Here is a 15,309-nt window from a genome sequence, read left to right on the forward strand (position 1 = left end):
ATGCAAACTCCTACTTATGTAGGAACTGCCCATTTTCAACGACGTTTCCATGCAAGTCTGTACATTAGCTGGATAAAGAAATCAGGCTTTTGAATTAGGCCACACACATTACTAATTCACTTTCTACGTTATATTGCGGTGGACACACGGGGTGAAAAATATTGAAAAAGTTACTGTCTGAATTGTCCGATAGTTGTCGTACGTTATACGTGTAAAAAATTCGCGATACGAAATGAAGAAGCCAAGATGGGCGAGTGTCCCTGAGCCGCGTGACAACAATCATACGAATATTGAAAACGAGAGAACGCTCGAGGCTTCCTTTTCGGAGGCCTCTTTTCAATACGTGCATTTCTGAGGAAAGCCTTGTAAAGAAGTCTGAAATTATTGAAATGATCGAAAGTTCAGATAAACAAATTTTCAACTTGCTCTCGATTTTCCGTAAAATTCTTCAAACAAAACCGTTAGTCGATAAGCACATTTCATTTTGGAAATTAGAGGAAACGAACAAATATATAACAAGCCGTACATCAACAAATAATCCTTAAGCCTTCTGTCGAATAACTTTACGCGATTCTTTATCGGCGCGAGGCGACGTAAGATAAGAAAAAAATATCGTTCCAAGTGTTATTCGAAACGTGAAATGAGTGTACAGATTTAGGTACAGTAATAAAGACAAGTTTTTCTGACTAATATCACAGTTGAATTGAAAACCAATCCACCAATTAACGAGTGGATTTTTTCGCGACGTATTATCGCGTGTTCCTGTAGGGGTACGTAATAATACACCATGCTGTATATACTGTTTGGACCCGAGGCTCCCTTTCCTATTTTTTTCCTCGCTTCCAGGCAAGGATTGGGATGGTCGCAGAGGTTCTGTGAAAAATATATCGCGAGACCGAAATGAAACCGCGAGCAATCCTCGGAGGCAGAGACTGTCTAATTTAATTTTCCAGGGTCTTTCCACTTGTACGCCCGGGTAACGCGTCAGGGGCGCATCGGCAACCCTATCCTAGTCTCTCTCGGCACCCGACACCCCCGCATTCACACCTTCCCGACAATTTGACGCGCTTGTGGTTCGTAGCTACGCCTCGCCGCGTACCGAATCCCATAAACAGTCGACCCGTCTCACGGGCTCTTTCCCCAAGACGTGGCGGATGCCTAAATGTTCTACGAGGGATTTCCAACTCCGCTCCGCCGCCTCACTCTCGCTGTAAATCAACTCGTTCTCAAATATTTTCTCTTCCATTTGCAAGTGGATTTAAGTGTCACTCATTCGTGCGAGTTGCCGGAGATTCCGATTCTATTCCAGAATTTTACCACGATTTTATATTTACTTATGCATAATCCTCTGAATCTTCAATGTTGACGGTCAAAAGAGCAGACATTCTTCAGATTCTCAATAACCGTGAATAAAATTATTTACGTGGGTAATACTAGCGCAGAGCCGGATGAAAAAAAAAAATCCGAACATTAGTCATAGCGTGATTGAGGTACTGATTCGGTACCCTAGTAAAAACTATGAGAAAAATTCATTTTTGTATAGTTTTGTTGAAACAAAGTCATGTCATCGGAGCAACGGCAAAAAAATTACCGAAACGACAAGTATTTCGGAAATCAATCAAGACGGGATTTAGCTACCTCATGTTCGACTTTTCTAACATAAATCTGCTAATATTGTACGCGTGAATTATTTTTTCGTTCGATATTTACATTTTCCTTTCATCTCTTCAAGACTCAGTTCAACATTTATTCAACTGTGAAGATCGGCTCGAAGGTTCAAAAAATTATTCGCTTCCTCAGACAAAAAAAAATAAAAATCACAGCGTTAAATTTATTGTTTTTTTTTTTTTACACTAATTATTCACGGCGCGTATCTCTTTAAAAACAAATTGGCACGGTGTAAGTACAGTTGTTGATAGTCGGTATAACATCCAGCTATATTCTGTATCTTTAAAACGTTTTTCACAAGTGTGTATACGTATACATGTCACACCGGCTTGATAACGCTCGAGGGCTTCTCAACTCAACTACTCATTAGACATTTTCCAAGGGTATAATGTTCATTGATCTAGTTAAGCCGGTGCCTACCTCCTCAAGGAGGTCTTAATTCAATAGTCGGCTCGAGTGTAGCCGCGCACCTTGAGTAGGTTAAGTTACAGACTGTACAGAGTGTTTCAAAATGAGCGTTTTCGAAAGCAACCGAATCGGTTGCTAAAAATTTTCGGAAAAATTTGCAATTTCTTTTTTCTGTCTTATCAGCAAGATTAGTTGTCGGGTTATCATAAGAATCTCAAGAGTTACGTACCTACAAATGAATAATAAACACCGAGTCGTGTGCAGTGAAGTTAAGGTTTTTGATAATGGCCGAGATAATTGTTGAGAAATGAGAACAGATGCTGGAAGTAAGGGTTGAGGGTTGTTGGGGAGGTAAGAAAAGATGGGGAGGAGAGAACAATGATAATAAAGGCGGGAAAGGAAGAGAGAGACTGAAAAATGAAGCAGAGACGGAAGGGTAGATGCGGGGGCCGAGGGAACAAGTAAGGAATTAACTAAGGGTCGAAGTTAGAGTAAGTTGGTGCAGGGAGCAAAAGACGTCGAGGTTCGAGGCTCGCAGCGCTCCTCAGTTGAGGAGTAAAGGGTATTTGAAGAAAATGGTGTGCTAAAAACCACGGAAACTGCCTCGGAACGGTAATTATTTTTGACCCCCAGCACTGATTGCCTGTCTTTAATTCCCCAAAGTCAACCCAGAACTTCTCCTCCTTTTCTTCGACTTCTTCCTCTCTTCGCCTTTATCTCATTGCTTCAATCTCACAGGTGTACGAAGATCTCACTACTTTAATTGGTTTGTTTTTCCCTGATTTCCTCCCTCCCTCCGACCATCCCTCCATTTTTTCTTTTCTCGCTTCGTGCTCGAAAGACCGCAGGACGCCTGAAACGGATTTCAGGATCAAAGCACTGCAAGTACATCAATGCCACAAAATCCTTGTCGTTTTTTTTCCTGACAAAAGTTGCCGCCGCAACAAGATATCCCGGCGTGACGCGGCGCAGATTGAAGTTGGAAAATTATAGTGCGCAATAAATTGAATTGAAAAACGTAGCCGGGTTGACGTCGACGCTTCGCGGCGTCGCGTCGCGCCGCGTCGTATGGTCGAGGATAGTGCGGAGGCTAAAAATCGGAATGAATAGTTGTGCGGGGACTTGTTTAATTTTTTACTACAGTGAACGCAGGCTGCGCTCGTATCGTTCGACCGTACGTCGCCCAGCCGGAAAATATTTATTGCTGCAACGACACTTCATTCGACCGTACTATAGGCATCACTCGAGTTTAGGCATACATGTACCTACGTGATATAACAGTAGATGCATTTTCGAAGAGAACGACGAGACCCGGCAAGCCTGAGCCGTGATTTTACCTGCGAACCGACGGCCTAATTCATGGCTTGGCTGGCCGCCCGCGAACCATTTGGATATACGGTTTCCTTGAATTGATATTCGAGTATTATTAACGACGCTTCCTAGGCGCCAATGAGGCGTTTTAGGACGAGATGTGCCGGGAGAAACTTTAAGTACAAAAATCAAACTTTGAGGAAACGACAAGGTTTCGAATGGTCGGAAACCCGGTGGGTTAAAGTTCCGAGATGCAAGATTCCGAAAATTCAAGTTACGATGGAGCAAAGTTCCGAAACTAAAGTTCCGATAGAGTGAAATACCGAAAATTAAAATATACTAACACAACTTATTGTCAGTTTACTCGACGAGTGGGTGTAAAAAATCGGAAAATCCAAAAAACAGAATGACCGGAATTCCTAACGTAAAAATATCGAAAGTCCAAAACAAAGAAAGATCAAAGTGGTGCAATTTCACCAAGCTAGAAATTCACAGTACTCAAAATCTTCGATCATTTGGAATTTCTATGATTCAGATTTTTAAACTTTTTCATTTTCGCAATTTTGGAATCTTTGTGCGTCGGGTTTCGGACCATTCGAAAGTTTGATGTTTTCATCAAAATTTGATTCCTTTACTTTGAGTTTCGCCACGAAAGAATTCGGAATTTGGTGCTTTCGGAACTTTTCAAATTCGGAATTTCAGCCCCACTCCAATATACCGACGCGAAAGAAAGAGTGTTCAATACCCACAATTTCTTAATGTACATATAATCCGCGTTGCCCTTTGCGCGTGAGATTTCAGGGATTTAAGATGGAGAACGGGAAATAATTATACAAACTGAATGCTAACGATAAGCAGTGGGACCAGCCCAGCTGCATCTGCCGGTGATTTTCTCCCCAAAATCTTTTGATGAAATAGCACGAAACCCGCGTTAATTCTGCAAGCTCACGGATTATAAATCGTCGAATTTATTAATCCGCGCGGTGTTGCAAACAAGACGAATCCCGGGACAGTTAACAGCGTTGTACCTTGATCAAGCTCGTAAGTTGAGAACGAAGCGACGAGACTTGTGGGTTGAAAACCGAAATTTTGATAATACTCTATTCATCGTCACTCTCACTTTGGAATCGGTCCAAAATCCAACCCCCGCTTTTATACACCGAGTGATAATCCCCTCAGGAGTTAAAAGTCTGTTATTACGTCGGTACTTGTAACACCGGATCCTTCATCCCTCCAAAGTAGAATTTAAGGCTATAGCTGCTTGCTCGTCTCTCGTCACGCCGTGGCGCCGCGTTTCGCCGAGTTGCACAATAAATTTGAATGGAATTGAATGAAAATTTCGTTATTCATCAAATCTGGCCTGTGTATAGGTGATATACAACGTATAACGTGTGCCCATGTGTAGATATATTTCTACGAGGGTATGAATAATGCACGTGATATATAATTCAGACGCCGTGCATGCCGGACTCCGGCCTTCCGTATGTCTGTGTGCCCGCTCGCTTATGAATATTCATTCGAATTTCTGCCTGGCGTCGGTGGTTGGCTAAGTCCTAAGAGGTCGGTTATGCTCGTTTGCCCAGATGTTAGCCACGCCGGCGTGTGAGAAATATTGAAAACCTTTGTGGCCTTCGAATATCCTGGCAAATCCGTACAGGAAAGTAGAAGAATTAAGCCTAATTGCACGCGTTACCGAGTTTCCGATGGTCGAAACTTTGAATCTGATCACATTTCAACAAATTTGTCCATCTCGAAATCGACGCAAAAACATTTCGGGTTTTGGTTTGAATTACGGGCACTTCAATTTAAAATTCTGCCGAAAAATTGATGGCCGTCATAAACAGCGAGTCGGAGAAAATCGCACTTTGTCTAGTTCGCTAGCGAAACCCAAAATATCTGCATCAAAAAGCTTGTGTACTAAACACAAGTTTAAACGAATTTTACGTAAGCCTGTTTCTTTCTGTTTGTTGTATTTTATTGACGGAAAAGAAAAAAATAATCGATAATAGGCACGAAAAATGGCTTTGAATTTCATTCGACCTGCCTCATACCTAATTTGACGATTACGGTATAATCGTAAATTACGCTTACGGATCAACACGCGGCGGAGCGAGCCGAATAGTGAGAATAATTCGTAATTAAAATCTGTCACGGTGGGATATAGTGGGATAGCGTATTAAAACGGAAAGAAATTGCAATCAATTGCCTCTATTACGATTTAATTAAACTCCATCGACAATATCGAATTATACCGGATGGCAGTAATTCCCGACTACAGCGGTAATATTAGTTAATTTTGGGGAAAATCCCTGACACAGTGATATAACTTAATTGATTAAAAAATAGATCTATAAATCCGTTTACGAACGACCCTGCAGCGTATAATATAATAATATGATTTAATGTTAAATCGCAGCGGAGCATCCGCTAAGGTGATTTCCGGCCCAATTGTGATATAAATTATTTGCATAACGCTGCCGCAGATTATACATTATGGATACGGCAACAAAAGCTCAAACACACACGAGTGCGCTGCACGCGTTTCCATGTGTGTGTCCGCGTCACCGTGCAGAGGAGAGAGAGAGAGAGAGAGAGAGAAATTTAATCCGCTGGATGGAAGATTCCCGCCTTCATTAACTCTCGGCGGGAATATTACGACGGGTGATACGTTAAATTATGAATAACTGGCTGGGGCCAAAGCTTGAAATAATACTTGAACGTTGACTCTGTACAAATGTAGGACTGCAGGAGGTCACGCGCGAAATTCGCAAAGGGTGGGAAGGCGGAGGGTGCCGAGGGTGGCCGAGTCAGGTGATAGCTTTATAACGGTGCTGGTTTTTCATGGCCTCGCCACATGGCACTGAATCCACCGATCCCCCTTTAATAACAACGAAAAGCCCTTTGCCGCGAGCGGGGAGTGTGTTTTTAATGCCCAAAATCATTTAGAGATAAAAAACGAGCCCAGGAAAAAACACCCACACACACACACACACAGAGACTGGCGGTGGGAAAATACCTGTGCGCTTTACGGCAGCGGTGGAAAATCGCTCATTCGAAACAACACGCCCGTCGATAATTACTTTCATTTTCACTATCGATCACGTAGAACGAGAGCACAGACGAGTAACAGCTTGAACATTCGCACGTACACGTATACAAATGTCCGCGACTTTGCCAACGTGTGAATTGTCTCTTCGATAATGAATAGGATTCAACGCAACGCGGTATCTACCTGCGGTGAAATATTGCTTGAAATATAAACTGGTGTACGTACATGTAAGAAAAATAATTGGTAAAATTTGATTAAACATTCAGAGTCGATTAAATATTCATCGTTACATCGTCACACGCGACGTCGCGGCTTCTGATCAATAAATTCGAGGTTCCAAATTAGTTGAACATTTAATTAGAGGGAGGGTCGTTTAATAAGTCTAGCTGTTATTTCCCATACGATAAAAAAGCCCCGTACGTAATATTATTATTGTGTCAAATTAAAAACAAATTAGTTGACATAACGACTTAGGTATGGATTTTCAATAAAGAATCGGACACGCAATTTTTCAAATTTTCCATCGCAGTAATCCAAGTGATTCGAAAGGCAAAAAGCCTCAACAGTTCGTGTTTCGCAATCTTTATAAAATCGCCGTCTTATAAAATCCGTCCATCTTAAAAAGGGATCTTCGCTGTACGTTGAAGGCTCGAAGGACACAGCTCGGAAACCGCTTTGCCCGATTTTCTATGAGAAAAATAGTTACTCTCCGAAGACACGAGCTGCGGAGGATATGGACTCGGAATAGAGCGAAAGGCTGGCGATATATCCAGAAGGAATCACATGTCTGATACCGAAGAGAAGCTGCTTAGTTCGCCCCATCCATCCTCGCAGACATAGCAGCTGGTAACGTTAGACGGGTATCGTGTTTCCTGAATATCCAAGCTCGTGTCAGCACCGAGGTTCGACTACCTATGCGCTCGTAAACAGCATTCAGTCCACAGCCGACTAACGTCTCAGACTCGTGTTCGATTTCGGTATGTGCTTCGCCCGAGCAGGAATCCAAAGAATCTGAAATCCGGTAATCGCGCATCTCACAGACGGGTAAGTGGTGCTCAAAAGCGGAACTCGAGGATCCGGTGATCGCTCGATCCGCGGTGATTTCGTTAGCCGGACGGACCGAGTCGAGGTCTAATGAGTTATGAATCATCTCGACCTCCTCGGGAGAGAATGAGGAGGATTCGCCGAGGAGGCGCCCTGATTTTGTGCCTCAGACATTGCTCGAGTAGGTACACGGTTGTTGCGGACTGTGAGAACGGAGAGTCTGGGAAAATGTCCGCGTTTCAATTTATCTTTGACCGATTGCTCGGATCTTGTTTTATAACATAACGGTTGTAGTATCTCGAACCGAGTTTCTTTAGAACCTGTTGTTTCTTTGTTGCAGAAAATGAAGATGAGCAAAGTGGGTAACCAGACCAACTCGCAGGATCCACAGGCGGTTAACTCGCGAGTTTTCGTTGGTAACCTGAACACCTTTCAATGCAGCAAAACCGACGTTGAACGCATGTTTCAGCGTTACGGGCGTCTCGCTGGTAAGTCTGATTATTCATCTCATTAAAACCGACGAATGCACGTCAAGGAAAATTTCTCCGTAACTCCGTGCACCAATTACTCACAACAGTTTTCAGTCAAATATTTATCCTCTGATTATACTCGGCTGCAACGGGAAACATGCTTCAACAATATCCACCCCATGGAACGCGGTGACATTTTAACGATGTGTAACTTGCATAAATGTAATGAAAAATGAGACAATTGTTCGAGTACGAAGACGTGTCTGACAATTTCACGTAAATAGAGTTTCAACAGGTAAAGTTCAAACCTGAATTCAAATTGCTTACTTGTTGGATCGCCTGACACGGTTGTAATAACCTCGTAACCTGCAACAACGAACGCTGGCGATTTCGGCTCTACCACTACCGTATCCGTACAGTTGGAACATATGGCCATTAGTTCGAGCATGTGTAATTTTTTCTCCATTATCAATATCGGCGTTCCATCATTCCTCGGCACTCCAAACGTCATCGATAATCACCATGCTTTGATTGGCCTCCGGACACGACAGTGCCGGAGTGCTTCGAGCATAATTATGCAAGCACGTCAAATCGATCAGGAGCTCCGTCCAGGCGGGAGCTTCTGAGGTCAATTAGGCGTTCGATCATGACTGGATACCCGGAGGGGTGAAGTCGTCCACGTGTAGTATCTGCAATTCCGGCAGGAAGAAGATGGAGGAGCGACATTTTCCGGTAACGGTCGTTAAATGCGTGACGTGGATGATCGACGTTAAACAAGAGTTGGAACGCCGCGGAGCGTAAGCCGGAAGGTCTACGGCGACGGATGTCAGAAGCTTTCGAAAGCTTACCACTTCCGGTTGAAACTGAGAATTGTCCACTGCCGGTTATACTCCTCTTCTCCCTCGAGCATGGTAGATCTTTCGCATGCGGAATGGGATTAGAGAAAAGCGTTGTGCAGCGCTAACTAATCTCGTCCTCCGCCATGTCAGCACCGTTTGCGTTAGAACTTGAGAGGTGTCCAGGTACCCCGAAACTGAAATCAACTTGCTAAGCCCCACTCTCAGTCATCTCGCGGTAACGTTTCAATTCCCACGTAAAACTATTGTTATCCACCAAGTCTATTCTGCGTCGTGGTGTCAGGATATTTCAACGAAATCAATATTTTAGAGACGTGAAGGGTCACTCTTTGGGCCGTCAAGCTAACGAGACACCGAATTCAATAATTCATCCACGTTCAATTCTTCTACTATCCATAGTGTCGGAAGTCCGATATTTTAGAAAAGCTGGAACCTCGCCAGAGACAGTATTTCCGAGCACATCTTCGTTGCAGGAAATTTAAAGCAAATGTAATTTCTGTTAATTCAAGTCACGATCTGTTTTCGTATTTCAACATTTGTACACTGTTTTCACGTGATTCCCTCACATTCTTAAACTCATTTCGAATTGTCTATAAATGGAAATGAATTTCCGGCTCCGAGGTCTGTGACAATGATTCGTTCCTGAAATTTGGGCAGCCAGCTTAATTCCTCGCGATGTACCGAAATGACCGCTAAACGGTGTAACAGGCGGGACAACAATCCGGTAGAGATTGAATTCGCTTTTCAAGATAAAAGTTTGGGCAAGAATAATGCCGCCGAGGGATATAAACTCTGAACGAGTCCGCAAGCTCCGTCCATTCAACCGACCTACACCCTCTGCTAACTACTTCGGTCTCCCATCTGTAACTGTGTTTCATTCGCATCAAAATGATCCCCCCTTTTCCACAGTGATTTCGCAATTTTGATTCTCTACTCATTGCACGTAGATTGGAAATGGAAACATCTCTGAACATTTTGAATAATTAGTTAATCTCAGTATCTGGCACACAAAAAAAGAGACTTAAAGCATTGCCAAGCTTAAACAAAAGAGCGTCGATTATGTTTTTACGACTCCTCAAGTCGCAAATTCACTTTCTGATGTTTCAGACAATTATTGCTCGCGCATTTATCATTTAACTTTCTTTCAGATACGCATCTAATTTGCAAATTTGAATGTGAATTGTAGCGTATAACGTAACCTAACACCGGCATGGAGATAAGACTTGCACTGATCTCATCTAGATTCAAATCGCGTAGGTGCCGTGACGGCAACTTGGATCGAAGAGCGGCGCAATTCCTTCGCATCCTGCAGATGCTGCATTATGTGGCTGCCAGTCTAGCCAGATTTCTCGAGCTTAGATCTCATCTCGGCTGACTTTTCTCCTCAAGCTCTTCTCATGTACGAGTGCATCTCAATATTTACCACACTTTCAGATGCACCCTTCTTTCGGCCGTCCTCGACAAAATTCAAGTGTACGGGCACAAAGTTCACAGGCTCAGTTTTCTTATCTGACAAAACTTGCGTAAACGTAGATAAATATGTATCCGCGCAAAATCTCGGCGAAAATTCAAGCCTCCAAGTTATACTCGGATGATAAATAATTCATTTGTTGCCTATATAAGAACAAAGACAATAAAAGCTTGACTACAACCGTTCTGTCGGAGTCTGAAAGTATACGGTACGATGGCGGAACGACTACTCTTCATACCGATAATATGAAAAATAAACGTGACGCCGCGGTTTACCTCTAAAAATATGAATTTTATTCTACCCAGACTTCCCTTCTTTGTTCTAACGGACGTTCTGACAGGAGAAATGCTCTTTCACTAGTCCCGCGCGAATGGAAGAGAATTTTCATCCTTCCCCATTTTTGCGGCGTGTGAGAAAAAAGAACACCGATCATTCGCAAAACTCTTTAGAATCATTCGGAACAGTAGAAATTGAGCGATTTCACTCCGCGCGATTTTCCCCGCAGCCTGTATGTTCCTCTTCATTTTTCATACGATATTCTCGCGATCCGACCCCTCCCAGAGTTCGTATCGAGCCAATCCGAGACGTGTTTGAACGTCGGAAGTCAGACGTGCGTCAAATTCTGATAGATTTTGACGAGAACGCTCGAGCAAAGATTAGAGTGCCCGCCCTTGACCCGGGCCTGTAGTTACGATACTTCTTCCGAGGCTTACGCATCGTCGGGAAATCTCATCTCGCAACGCTCTCTGAATCTGAAACAAAGCTATCACGGCGCGAATCCCGTTGGTTTGCATACGGGAAAGACTCGCCGGTCTCTGAAACGGACTCTCCGTCACCGGCTTCGCCTGGAACAGAGGCAGGATTAGTGCCGGACACCCTCGAAGCGCCTGGTGCCCGCCGATAAACAGCTTAGTTTACTTGGTTCCCGATAAAAACCCGAGGGACAATAAGGTCGGCCGAAAGTGCTGGGGTGAGTTTTGAAGGAGAGAAACGAGGGTCGCTCACACAATGCCGGAATATAACGCCTGAGGGAGAGACGAGATTCGAACGAGAAATATATCGTTCAATGTCTTTCGGAAATGTTTCACCCGCTATCGTTAAATAATGTGCCAAATTATGCGGGCGGCGATTTATGTTCAAACAAGTAAAAAAGGCACTGCAAAATTGATGATTCGTCGAAGAGACGTTAAACGGATGCCGTCTGAAAAAGGAGTTCTTTTTTTTTGTTGTTGCTGAATCCGGCGAAATTCGTGGGGAGATGAATTTTCATTGGTGAGAAGAAAGAGCAAGGGTGAAATAATTGCGAGCTTGCAATCCAAGATTCATCCTGAGTCGATGTCCGTCATCGTTGCTCCGTACTTCCGGATTTTACGTACTACCGCATTGCTCTACTTTTATCTTCAGAAAATAAAGAGGTCGAAGTCCCTTAGCCGTATATCGGTGAATTGTTGGGTGTATACCATAAGCCCGACTTATTGAGTAACAAAAACGGAAATAAAGAAAGGCAAAGCAGCACGAAAAGGTGTTGTAAATAAAGCTCGAGTCCGGGAACCGGGTTCCCTCAGGATCTTAGGAGACCCGTGTCTTCACCGTACCTGTATAGAAATCTCTTCGTCTCCAAAGCTTACTGCCGTAGGATACTAGGTACAAATTGTTGTGTAAGGGAACTGGGAATAAATTGCCTGCCATGACACGAAAATCGCGTGTTATCGAACCTAATATATCTAGAAGCTTCTACGAGGGCCTCATTTGTTTGCGATTCGAATGTACGTTTTGGATTGTCATAACAGCCGCCTTGTACACGTCTGAACGGAAATACCATGCCGATAATGTCGTTCCAGACACGTAAGTTCGAAATAACGCTAAACCCATATCTAAAATGAATCATCATCACCGTTTGGAGAGTCGCGAAATTCTACAGAATCGAAGACGCGATATCACCGAAACTCGATTTACTAAAACCGTAGAATTTCACTACCTTTTCCGTATCTTCGGTGGGAAGTTATACGAACTGCTCCATTGCGCAAATAACCTCGGACCAAAATATCATAAAAAAAAAAAAAAAAAATGAACATCCTCTTTTCGGTTCAGTCAATATTTATGGAGTTCAAGAATGAAGTTTGGGGTGGTTTGAGACGTTCATACGGGTTGCGGGAGTGTGAATAAGAATTGGGGATAAAATTTCCAGCAGGGGATGCGTGACTGAGCAGCTGATTCGTACCTATAGCCAGGCGAGTGTTCGGTGCACGGTCTCAATTATTAACACATCGCTTTTCGAGGCTTAACATCTTGCTCACGTCGCGTCAGAAGTGTCGCTCCACCTTCTGACGTCGATTCGAGACATGCCGATCACAAGCTACTCGAGTTGATCGATTAGCGGGAACGGACGATTCTTTCACTGGCGATCGCTTTAGCTGCCTCACCCTGCGCTGACGTTGCAAATCCTACCGGAAGTGGGAAAACTGTAAAAATATTGCAATAATTTTTTTTTATTTCGATCAATACCGGCACGAAATTACTTTCGAATTGGCTCATTATGACCCCGCGACTAAAGGTATGCGATAAAATTACACCTTACTGGTACTAACGCGGTAGATAATAATTTTGCATCTCGGGGGTTCCTAATTGCCTTGAGCTTACTATTGGCCAGCGTATTCGCATCAGGTTCATTAGTCAGTCAAGGCTCCGGGTTACGAACCAGCTCGTAAAAACAAATGGCTACTAAAATAATCACGCGCCTTACGTACGGTGGATAATTAATCACCGGCCCTTTTTTTTTTTTTTGTTTCTTTCAATTCCTGGTTAATATAAGTACGTATAATATATGTTATACGTTTTGACGAGAGCATAACGAGACCCGGCAAAAGCTTCGAATCTTCCGAAGAACAATGCCCTCGTGGAAAATTTGAATTTTCATATCCGAATAAAATTTTTCCCCGCTTTTTTGTGTTCCAGGTATCTCGATGCACAAGGGCTACGCCTTCGTGCAGTTCACCAATCCTTTCGACGCCCGTAGCGCCTGCCTCGGGGAAGATGGCCGAACTGTACTTAGTCAAGTACTCGGTGAGTGTCCCCAGTGCTTATGTGAGTGTATACATAGACAGTAATCAATATATTTTATAGTAATCTGTTATCCGTTAAGGTACAATTCGTATCGGTTGTAGGCTTGACCGGAACGAGAAATGAAATATATTATATACTTGGTAAGTCGTGAAAGCAGAGAATACCGGGTAATTCAATCATAATTTTCTGAGAAAATCAAGGGAAACGAAGATTTCCACGACGTAAATTCCAATCCCTATACATTTCCAAGGGGAAGTGGATATAAATGTATCGGCGACCCCCGCGATATCCGCCTTTGCGAACAGCCTGCTGCAGTGGGTAAATTTATATATCGTATACCCAGCTAAGCTTTCGTTCGCAGCGTTATACATATACGTATAATCCCGGGGAAATTCCGACACGGGAATTGTGAGCTCTCAGTCATTGGATATCCCATGCCCCATGGTCAGCGGAATACATCGCTACGTTGCGCGTTGATAGCCGGTCGATACGACGAACCGGCTCGATTTTTTGTACCCACTAGATTCTAATCAAGGGACAAAGGAGAAGATGAAACAGACAGAAGACGTAACGAGTTACCGAAGCAAGAATTCCCGTCTCTTCTCTTTCCGCATCTCAAGAAAACCCTCGGTCGTTTACCTTTAATCTAGCTGTGTAACGAGTACCGACGACGACGGGATACGCGAAGCGAAAGAAACAGCAAACTGTACTTTAACGTCCGGACCCTGGAGTGAGAACCGAAATGAACGATGCGTAAGAATTAAGTATCGTTCTTTGAGGTTGCTGACGTCTAATCACACGGGTTCTTTCCTCGATTTGAGTGGTAAGAAGAAACGAGAAGGAAGAAAGAAAGAAAAAAAGAAAGAAATAGGGAGAGATAGAAAACAAACGACACGCCGCTCGAAACTAGTAGAATGATGAACAATACTTTTTCTCAGCAAAAACACTTTCCAAGATTAACTCCAACGCTGACGCAATTCCGATCCGACTCGATTCCTCCGATCCCGACCCTTCGCCAAATCGCCAAAGGAGTACAAGAATTTCGGCGTATGTACTGGATTACATCCGAGAAGTACCGCACTTTTGTGACCTTCGAGACCTTTCAGGTCCGTAATGGTATCCGATCCGATTTTCCGCAAAGCTCCATTCAAACCAGCAACGAGTTATTCCGGCCGGTGCAGAAGCACATCATTCACGGCTGCAGTCACATTGGAACAAGAGAAGCGAGGGCGAACAATGTTGCAAGGTGAAGTAAGGTCACACGCTTTGTCCGAACGAGGCACGCGTATTTCGGACTTACTTATCGTTGGCCAAACACCGCGTGTGCGAATCGGGAAAGTCTGCATGCAGCAAGCAGCGTGGCAGCGATCATCCGACCAAGGCTATCGCTAAACCGCTCGGCTCGTCTCTCTCCGGGAGAATTTCGCAACTTGCGGCAAACCTTTCTTCGACTAATGCAAGAACTGTGTTCCGGGCATACATACCCACGCGGGAACCCAAGGACCCTTGCTCTCTTTCTCTTTCTCTCTCCCTTAGACCGAAACTCGGTAGCCCGGGATTTCACCGAGGCTGTGCCCCGTCGAATAGCTGTCGCCGTTTCGGGGGTGGGAAATCTCCCTCCACCCCCGTCGCCGCATCGACCCCGATAAAAGTGCAAACTGTTCGTCTATCCGCGATAGACCAGCCGATACGTCGCATCCGCAGCGACAGGTGTATCTGGGAAACTTGTTCGTGGAAGCGTAAAATAAAACTGAACAAAGTATAGAAGGAAGGAGGGAAGGAAAAAAGGTAGCAAATACGGAAGACTGGGAGAGTAATTCAATTTTTTTTCCTACCTCTATTCTTTTATCCCCTTTTGTTATTACTATTGCTGTTCTTGTTTCTATCAACATTGTTATATCATCGTTACTATGTAGTCTCCACGTCGGTAATAGTCCGGAAATTTAGTTTCGCTCGTTCGTTTCTTCG

General features: G+C 43.8%; 1 protein-coding gene across 4 annotated transcripts in view; it reads left to right on the forward strand.

Moving 5' to 3' along the window:
- Positions 1 to 15,309, forward strand: part of LOC107225554 — a 162,861-nt gene that overhangs the window by 66,030 nt on the left and 81,522 nt on the right. For 3 of the 4 annotated variants that reach the window (XM_046732738.1, XM_046732740.1, XM_046732739.1), the window contains 2 exons: positions 7,821 to 7,968; positions 13,234 to 13,362. In XM_046732738.1, the coding sequence (XP_046588694.1) occupies positions 7,824 to 7,968; positions 13,234 to 13,362 (274 nt within the window). In that variant the 5' untranslated portion in view covers positions 7,821 to 7,823. The remainder of the gene's footprint in view (positions 1 to 7,820; positions 7,969 to 13,233; positions 13,363 to 15,309) is intronic. The other variant, XM_046732741.1, reaches the window with a different exon arrangement.

This window comes from Neodiprion lecontei, chromosome 2 (genome assembly GCF_021901455.1).
Source record: "Neodiprion lecontei isolate iyNeoLeco1 chromosome 2, iyNeoLeco1.1, whole genome shotgun sequence".
Taxonomy (NCBI): Eukaryota; Metazoa; Arthropoda; class Insecta; order Hymenoptera; family Diprionidae; genus Neodiprion; species Neodiprion lecontei.